The sequence below is a fragment of the Oculina patagonica genome, chromosome 2 (genome assembly GCF_052425735.1).
Source record: "Oculina patagonica isolate OP01 chromosome 2, crgOcupat, whole genome shotgun sequence".
In the NCBI taxonomy this organism is placed as follows: Eukaryota; Metazoa; Cnidaria; class Anthozoa; order Scleractinia; family Oculinidae; genus Oculina; species Oculina patagonica.
In genome coordinates, this window is record NC_135759.1 from 30520138 (window position 1) to 30529874 (window position 9737).

The 9737-nt window shown below is 39.3% G+C and overlaps 1 protein-coding gene across 3 annotated transcripts; it reads right to left on the reverse strand.

Moving 5' to 3' along the window:
• Positions 1-350: 350 nt before the first annotated feature.
• LOC144644078 (uncharacterized) lies at positions 351-8581 on the reverse strand. 3 transcript variants are annotated; one of them, XM_078503492.1, is made up of 6 exons: positions 8557-8581; positions 6115-6228; positions 4615-4707; positions 2374-2693; positions 1297-1509; positions 351-938 (listed from the first exon to the last, which is right to left on the reverse strand). In XM_078503492.1, exons 2-6 carry the CDS (start codon positions 6212-6214, stop codon positions 609-611), a joined length of 1056 nt encoding a protein of 351 aa, XP_078359618.1. In that variant the 5' UTR covers positions 6215-6228; positions 8557-8581; the 3' UTR covers positions 351-608. The 3 variants fall into 3 exon arrangements, with proteins under 3 accessions (XP_078359618.1, XP_078359617.1, XP_078359619.1); XM_078503491.1 differs by having other exon boundaries at positions 8534-8564; XM_078503493.1 differs by lacking the exon at positions 4615-4707 and having other exon boundaries at positions 8534-8564.
• Between the last annotated feature and the right edge of the window lie 1156 nt (positions 8582-9737).

Sequence of the window (9737 nt, forward strand, 5' to 3'; positions counted from 1 at the left end):
CATAACCCATCTAAAACGCCTTGGCGAGTCCCCGAGCTACGCATTAACCATTCTACAGACGCGAATAACGAAGGAGATACAGAATGAACTTAAAATGTGTTTTTAAAATCTAGCAAGATGGGTTTTTGGTGTGTAATGCATAACTCTTCAAAACACCTGGCGTTATAGACCAAGCAGCCTCGGCTGATCTTGCTTTTTAAGTTTACGTTTAATGATTCTTTGCCACAATTTTTTGTTTGTTGTGACACAAAACAGTCTTTGCTGGATTGGAATTGTTATTAAAGGGGCTAGGTTACGGTATTTTAATTAATTCTATTTATTGTCGTTAATTAAAAGCTCTGAGCTTCAAATTGGCAGAGCAAAAGTCTTTTATTGGCAAAATCACAAGGATGGCTCTTGAGCATTGTAAAAGACACTTTCATACAAATTAGGATAAACTTGAAAAAAGTAGGGCAGACGTTTTTCAAGTTTACCCGAACGCAATATCCATGCCGTTCGCCTGCAACGCAGGCTACTTGTTAATTAGCTACCCTACTTAACTTACAATGGAAATTTTCCTAAATATTGCCTACTTAGCAATAAACAAGCCTAAACATTTTTCTCGATTTCTAATCATTAAATGTGTAATGAGAAAGAAATGGATACTGTTCTATCACTGAATACATTCTATTCATTTGTTCTTTGCTCCACACAACATAATGTCTTGTTATGGACAGTTTTGGATCAACCACCTTCGCGCATGCCTGGAGATAGTCTTCAGAACACGTGATTCCAATAAACTGACAAATCGTTGCCATGGTTTCCACTGGTTTCTGCACGAGCTCCAGGCCATTTACGTCCAGTAACTTGTCTCCAAGAACCTCTCTGGCGATTGCGCTTCCTTCAGCCCAGCGAAAGAATCTGTCCATGCTATTTTCTAGCAGTTCTGGATCATTAACCTAAAGAGTTTAATTGCACAGTAGTTATACTAATGGCATCTATCGAGCAGAGCAAAGCAAGGTTCGTTTTTTAAGACAATACTCAAAGCGGAGGCTATAAACGAAGGCTATAAACGCCTACTCTTAAGTTGTTCCAAAATGCCCTGCAGAACAGGCAGCTAATTTTGCGAAGCGCGTTGCGAATTGGCGCAAAGCGCGATGGGAGCGCGAGACGCTTGTGCTGCAGGCTATTCCCACTAAACAACTGAAAGAAAAACTAACAAGCAAAATGTTTTTCATATATTACGAAGCATGGTCTCGTAACTCACACGGTGGGCTGTACCTGACAAATCTATTCGTGCAAAAAAAATGATCTTACTTTCTCTGTGTGGTCTTCGAACCTGCCTCCCTGCTGTTTGGTATTTCTCAAGGTTATTGTTGAGACGATGTCAAACGGATTTCGTATTATGTGAATGAATTTCATCTTGATTCGATATTTCTTCTCAGTATTATCCACCAAATTCTTAAGTTCATCATTCGGCTTGTTAAGAAATACAGCAGATGTGGCCCAAGCTGTCTTGTCACCAATAACCTAGGAAGAAGTGAGAAAACATGAGAGAGGATAGCCTCGATTCTTACAATGTCTGATAGAGCGGTTTTCACTTCAGTGTCGAGAGTACTTTGCATTTGCTTTGGTTTTGCATTACTACGCTTAGTGATTGGTTTAGAAATCTCGCGCCACTTTCTCAGTCAATCTAAACTTAAACCAAAACCAACCGTCTCTCGCCCGCCGCGCACGTTTTCCAGCGCTTCGTCCTGGCTACATGTATTTGCTTCGCATTTTGATTGGTTCATTGGTTTGTCTATGGCCTTTTTGATTGGTCAGAGCAATTATTTTTGTTTTGGTTTTAAAAAACTCGATTGAAAACTGCTCTATTCGTCTCGAAAACAATAAAGATTGTATACTGATGACTTAACTCTACACAGATCAGTGTAGCCGCTGATTTGCTGTTGTTCGGGTGCGAATGCCAGCAACTTCACGAAAAAAAACCCTAAACGGATGTCTGTAGAGCTAAGAAATCAGTATAGACATTTTAGGGTCCAATCTCGGTCGCCTCTCTTGTAGGGAATGAAATGAGTGGGCGAAGAGTTGTCTTATGCTGATATAGTTCTAGTTTCATGTTCAACAGTACAGGGCCAATTTCTGGGGGCTGTAATGTGTTTTAAGGCTTACAAAGAAACTAGGGAATATACCGTAAAAACTTGGTAATGTATGGCAACCCGTTTGCCTCAGTTTGGGAACGTGTTGCTCATTTTTAGTGCAGAGAAAACCCATCTTGATAGTCGTTGTCATACTGTAGCTCCAAGGGAGCATAACAACTTCGTTTAATTTTACTACGCAGTATAAAGAGCTGAAGTGTCGCAATATTATAGGCCTTTTGTTTCTTCTACTCACTTTAATGTGTTTATCGAAAGTCCCTTGCCAATAACCCTCCATCCAGAATCCAAAATGTGTTGTGTTTTCAAGGGTCCCATTCATGACCATGCCCTTTCCTCCTTTCAGGAAACGTTCTGAGTCTTTCACTAACATGTCAAACATTTTATTTCTTTCGAATTCCGCTCCATTCTTCAGGCGGGCAAAGAGGTTATTCTCATTGGCGACCACCATGTGAGGATGTCCGTCGAGAAGAGATGCCAACAGAGTATGGCGGCTTCTTGAGTAGCCGACAAACAACAACAGCGTATCAACGCTCTGGTACTCTTCTCTGTCTGCCTCTAGGAGTAACAAATTAGTTGTAATTAGCTGTGATGAATTGATCATAGCAGTCGCGAGTCTAAAATTAATCTCCACAAGGAAAAGAAGAAGTTCCGATCAGGTTAAACAAGAACTTCAAGTAGTTTATAACCGGGCGGTTAATGTTGGACCACTTCTTTCAGCTTTTTGGCTAGAAAGGCACGGCGCCGCTTTGTAAAAAAAAACTTTAGAAAAGCAGTCACTTGAGAAACACACAAGCCGTGTTTGCGTCAGTCACGGAGTGTGCGTGACATGAATTTTCTTTATCACGTCATCTCTTGTTTTAAACCACATGCCTGGCCGGATAAATTTCTGCTTACGCATGCAGTATTTATTTTGTTCCGGATGTTGAATAAAATAAACCCAAACCAGTTGAATGACATTAAAAAGAAGTCCATTTCACGCCAAAATAAAGACTAGACTAAGGCCATCCCGTTGTATTTCTTCGTTTAGCGTCGTCTGACGACTTAAGTCCGCGGTTTGCAAGAGTCACGGGGTTTGCGTGAACTGTAGCAGTGAGCGAAAATTCCCTTACTCACGTCATCCCTTTCTTTAATAAACTTGCATCAACAAATTACTGCCTGGGCTTGCAAATTTTTATATTGTTCCGAATCTCAAACAAACTACACTCAAACCCCTTGAATGGCATAAATTGATTTCGGTTAAAATTAAAGAAGCTTTAAAATCAAGTTCTTGAAGTTTAACTGCTATTCCCCCCCCCCCCCCCAAAAAAAAAAAAAACAGCTTTCAGAAGCATTTGGGAAGTCGCGTGATTCGAAGCACGTAATTCTAACTGCGAGATTCGCTAGGTAATTCCCCTTTTTGTGATGACGTGTGTCCTGTGCCTTGACAAATTTTTGCTGGGTTTGCAATTTTCGTTTCGATTCCAAAAATAAACTCAAAAACACTTGCAAAACACACGAAAAATAATTCATATTTTCATTTAAAAATAGTTTGGACATGTCAAATCGCAACGTGAATGTTCAAGCCCTGAGCCAAACGCTTGAATATCAATTTAATGAACGATCGCCAGAAACATCAAAATTTGCGTGACCGTGACCTCCTTCTGGAACGATTTACCGACAAAAAAACAAAAACAAAACCCCAGGCAGATTATGAACCGGGCCCAGGCCCCGCCCGGTTAATTAGCTTTAGAAGTCTCGTCACCTCCCGATAGACATTGTCAACTTACAGTACAGCTAGGCAAGTATCGAGATTACATTAAATGTATTTACTACCACTTTCACTTCATGTCTTTGGTATTGTGGAATAAAATAATTTCCCAAACAGTGCCAAATTGTTTTGTTCTTGTTGTTTTTTGCAGAACACAAGTTGGTCTTACATGCGGAATATTATTCGTTTCACAACACCAAAATCACTGTCTCGTCCACAATGGATTAAGCTGTCACAGTGTGGCATAATGACATTTCATAGGCAGGGAAATGATACTTCAGAAAAAAATAGTTTTCTTCGCGTTGTGGCCATGTTACTTGTTAATGTTTGAATATTTGAAAGAAAATTAGAGTTACTCGCAATTTAGCCTTAAATTGCGACTGGATTATCAAATAGGGATTTTCTGGAGTACCTCCAGACGTACTTGCTTTTTCTAGTCCAAACGGAACTTTGAAAATATTTCCCAACCATTTCCACGTTTTCCTGTGTTCCCAATCTCTTTTGGGACAACCACACGGTTTTTGCTGACAGCGTAAATGTTTAACACCATCGGTACGTTAGTTGGTTGGTTGACTTTGAAAAATCCAAACCATTATTCAAAGACCACTACAGTGGCATTTTTGTTTTCGTCAAATGGTAATCACCTCAGAGATTAATCGCCCTTAAACATTGGGGGGTTGATAAGTATGATGAAAAAAAAAACTCAAAAGGAATTTATGAAGACCACACCTGTAGAAAGGAAATCGTTCCTTTTCTCCGTTCCCATTAGATTCTCGACTCTATTTAAAGCTGGATTGGCGACCTCATCTTTGTTGGCTGAAACTTTAAAATGTAACTATCTGATTAGGTGTGCCTCTTGTGCAACATATGATCTAAGCCCGATTTTAAAAATTCCTTGTACAGTCAACTCTCGTTAGCGGACACGCTCGGGTCGTCTTTTAGTGTCCGTTATAGCGAGAGTCCGTAATAGCGGGAGTCATTTCCAGTCAAACCTCTTTCGCCGGGGATCTGGATTTTGTCCGTAATAGCGAATGTTCGCAATAGCGGGATGTCCGCAAGGCGAGAGTTGACTGTATACTATTGGCTAAGGCAGGCTTCATATTTTAGACGCTCAAGCTCGTTCTGTAATTAATCCCCCAATAAAGGCGGCCGATGTGGTGGAGGATCTGGACTGCGGCTATAATTTTTGATATTCAAATTAAAGTGTGATAATAAACTAGAGTTCACCTCGAATTGTAACTATGTGGGAAATATGATGTCAGTTGTTTCGGAGTGATGTCCGCGCATTAAAAAGGAACAATCAACTTCGATTTCCGTAAAAACAGCAGCAGCTTGTCATAGTAGAGCTCCAGCGCGCGATGCGCGCCAGCGGAGACCATGGGTAAGGAAATTTGAAAAACCCATGAATCCGAAAAAAAAATGGTTATCGAGTGAGCGTACGCCCGCGCGCGCCTACAGACTCTCGGGGAGGAGGAGGGGAGTCACAAGGCAACCCGAGCGGAGGAAGAAAAATGCCATCTCGGCTTGAATCTTTGATTATTGGACATCCATGATATGGTCAATTGACAGCTGTCAAAACAAGGTATCCGGTGACCAGTATCACCTGACCATATTTGGGCTATGGACAGTATTTTCAATGATGTATTTGTGGAACTCCGCTTTAAGGTTTGGCTAAATCTATATATTATATTGTAATAAGAATTCATCCCTTAAAAAGTCCTTTTTTCTTCCAAATCACCAAAGCCCTGGGAACGAGGTTGATATATATCTAAAGGATCTGAACAGATCAAACTGTGTGTAAGCACACAACCATATCTTCAAAAGGCCTTAAACGATATGGGAAAACAGAAAAATATATTTCGTATATTTTTCCGTTGGGTTTCCCTAGCTAATGAGACCTAGTAATTAATAATACATTTTATTTAAAAAAAAAAAAGAAAACTTTTACGAATGCACTTGGCATCACAGGTTGTCAAAATATGGAAATTAGTTGAATCATTTAGTTTTCATTTGCGTTAAAAAGCGTACTTAACATAATTGTCATCTTTTGTGGGCTGTTCTCAAAAGCTTGGTACCGATATCAAATTAGTCTGCAAAGTTGAATCAAAGTTTCCATTTCGTTCGCGCTCCGCTTTTGAAACAAAGAACAGTGTTTCCCAATTTGAATGCCGTGGCTATCAATAGCCAGGCAAAGAAAGTGTGACATTGCTACTGTCAAAAGCCACTTACCTGGTACTTTTCTTTCAATATTCTTGAACATCATGATGATAGTCACTCCAACAATGGCTACAATGATGAAGAATTTCTTCCAGGTTATTTGCACGCGCATGCTTGCTTGCTTTCCTGTAAAGAAGACAAAACGCCAATTCCGTATTTAATCTCCATTTTTTTGTCCACTATCAAGATTGACTCAAGGGCGTCCTTCAGCCATATAGAAAGACATTCATCCTCTAGTTTTAATTCAGACGAAACTAACTTGGTAAATTAAACCGGTGTTTCCTGATTGATATGCGCCCATGCACAAAACTTTAATTGCACTCGGCTGCAACCTAGATTTCAAATGAATTTTTCGCCCCCACAATTGGGTCGGGTGCACAGGAGGGCTGTGCAGTGCACGGCATCAACCTCAAGATGATAACAAAACCTTACTGAAACGCTTTAACTGATAGGGTTTTTTAGAGTACTTTTTAGAGCAATTTAAAAAAGTTGTTAATTTGTGGTAATATAAATTCATCGTGGCAGCAAAATGACAACAACAGACATGGCTTTCACTTTTTAAGAGGCTGTCTTACTTAAAAGCACCCTTCGTTCGATGCCAATCAGTATTTACTTACTTACTTATCCTCATCGGGCCCATGCCGGACTCTTATGGCCGGCCAGAAAACTGCGCCATCCATCCCGGTTCGCCGCCGATGCGACAGCTGCCCCCCACTAACACCAACCCAGCTGGTTTAGTGTGTATGCCAATCAGTAGTGGTCATTATATCCTTGATTTCGCATTTCCAGATAAATGGAGGGAAACGTTGCTACCTTTTTAGAAAACTAGAAATGTTTATAAACAAATTGATATAAAAACTGTCGGTGTTCGATGCGAATGAAATATTTGACAGCAGCTCGAAAAATGCCTATTTTTCTAATTTTTCAGACGTTGCGGCGGGCCCGAAAGGGCAAAATATTTAGTGGCTCCTAGCGCGGCCAGAAAATCATTTTGAATTAAACCAAATCTGTTTTAGTTCTAGCCTCGGTAAAAGTCTTTCAGTTGCCAGAGTTTCAGGCGAAATTATTTTTTGACGCGAATTTGAGTGGGTGTTTTTAAGAAAGACGGCCTCTTAAACTGAACAAATAGTTCAACTAAGAAAAGTGTTTAATCCGTGTTTATTTTAACGCGTAATGATCACATCGAGTGTGTCGGTAAGATAAAACAAACCAATAAAGAAAATGAATAAAGATAGAAAGTAAAGAAAACGAGGAGAGTATGGTTACTTAGAAACAATTAGGTCTATAACCAGAATGTCTTACAACTTAACACTGTACATATACTGCTTCCTCTGAAATGCGTCAGTTTTCAATGTTTCTCTTTTATCCCATGCCAATAGCTTTAGAACTAAACTAACGACTCACTACTTTAATTTAGTTGAGAAAACGACCTAAGTAAGACTGAATGAAGGTAAAATGCACTGAAATCTCGCGTAAAGTGGTCACTGTGCATTTTGCATATATTTTTGCTAAATATTTCGTTCGTTAAAATTCTTTATCCCGTTTATCCACAACGACTCATCATCGACTAAAGTACGGTATGCTCAACTAAATAAGCCAAAAAATCTTTCCAAAAGTGCGAAATTGGTGTTAAATTAGTTTTAATTTTTTTTAATTTATTTGTTTATCATAACTGACACAGTGAACAATGTGTCAGCTTCTTGCTTGAAAGACAGAAAGTACGACAGCCGTGGACAGAAAACTAACCTTCGAAAATCACACGGACCAAGTGATATAGATGAGGCATCCATCGAACGGCAAATAAACAAAGGCTTAAGTTAAAATATATCTTGTGGCTATTCAAAAGAACAGCTAATAACCTACAAACAAAGTCATTATCCGTACATATATATATTATTATTTTCTCAAACTCGCACTGCATCAGTACACAAACCATTATATAATGTGTAAGGCACTTTTAGTCAAGAACTCGTGTTGGCGAAGCTCTTAAGCTGGTTAAGTTTCCGAGTTCCGAAGTAGCCTTAACTAACCATAAAATGTCCTGCGTATTATGAGGGGGGCAAAGGGTTTATGCGTGACACGTGAAAGGGGCAAAAATTAGTCCGTGACGCGTGAAAATAGGGCAATAATAAGACCGTGACGCGTGAAAACTAGTTTGAAAAGACACGTGATCCGTGAATTCTGCTGTTTCAAGTATACGTGACACGTGAATTTGGTTAAAACTTGTGCGTGAAACGGGATCACGAACCCCCCTTTGGTACCCTCTATTATCGAAGTTCTCTCTATACACCGCACTGAATGAATTAAGCTAAGTTCAAGCCAGTATTACGTTGTGTGATACCTGAAGCATGCGACGTAAAATATTATTGCGTCGAAAAAAAGGAAAAAAAAAATGAGCTAATTCTGAAAGAAAATAGCTATAAAACTTTACTTATCTAGTGCGTTAAGTCAAACCTTGAAAGAGGTTCTTCCACTTCACACGTCGTTCGATGCAAGTGAAGTTTGTATAATTAATACACTCAGCTTTTCACCTGAGAGCAAAACGAACCTTTTACATCTCTTAGCAACATTGGAAATAATTATTTCTGCCACGAACGCAAAGTGTACTTGACATTTTTCGTAATTGTTTTTTCTTATCAACGGCAGGAAAGGACAGCTAGGAAGTACTGTCCTAGAAAGTTCGTTAAGGTCACTGTTTTACATAATGTGCGCTCCTCAATTCAATTTGAAAGCGTGTTTTTCCTTTGTTTGTAATTTTTTAAAAGCGACAAATTTTGTATCGTGCGGTTTCACTCACATAAGTAGTAGTACAAATTTATGTCATTTTACTGGTTCAGCAAAGTGCCCAAATGAAAATTGTCTTTTATATGTTCACACATTTTCTACAATTTTAGTCCGTCCTTGGGACGATTTGCACCTGAGGCAAGACAGAACATTCTCGTGAGAGAATCGGGTACTTCATCCTCGTGACCTGCTTTGGTGAATTTGTAATTAATTCAAAGGAAGTAATTGTAAACGAACAGTGCCGAAAAAGAGGCCTCTGGGAAGGAAAGATATAATTGGTTAAACGACAAAACTGTTAATTGAGGGCATACAAATTTTCACTGTTTCAGCTTTCTACGAAAATTTATAGTCAGTGAGCACGACTGTGCCTGTTAACAATTACTATTTTATTTCTACAGACGTTCTCCTCGGAAATGGAAGAAGAAGACAAATATGAACACAGTGATGCCACTAACTAATTAATAATAACAAAACGTATAAACACATCTCCGGCTGTGTCCTATTGAATACTCCACTGTTCGCCAAAAATTTGTTTCAGTTTCAAATGAGCCATCCCTCGTTTTCATCTAAATGTGTGGAGCACTCTATGTGTTACAGATAGAAAGAACTAGTAATTGTGAACAAATAATAATAATGAGCAGAGGAAAGCGGGGAGAATTGAGGCGGGTTACTAACCAACGCGGGTCTACAATTAGAATGTCTTTTTCTACTAAAACAAATGCTCTGGAAGATAAATAGGAAAAACGGATGCCTTGTGGAATCTCGTGGTGCCCAATATCGCGCTTTTATTGAGATCCAAAATAGTTCTGCGTTTGTTCTTGTACCACCAACAAAAAAAAACCAGAAGGAAT

What these genes read in the sequence shown, in the direction of transcription:
- LOC144644078 (XM_078503492.1), bottom strand. Translation starts at nt 6,214, where the DNA reads ATGCGCGTGCAAATAACCTGGAAGAAATTCTTCATCATTGTAGCCATT. An exon ending in TATTGAAAGAAAAGTACCAG is followed by an intron (nt 4,708 to 6,114) that starts GTAAGTGGCTTT and finishes TACATTTTAAAG; the next exon opens with TTTCAGCCAACAAAGATGAG. An exon ending in CTTTCGATAAACACATTAAA is followed by an intron (nt 1,510 to 2,373) that starts GTGAGTAGAAGA and finishes ACTTCTTCCTAG; the next exon opens with GTTATTGGTGACAAGACAGC.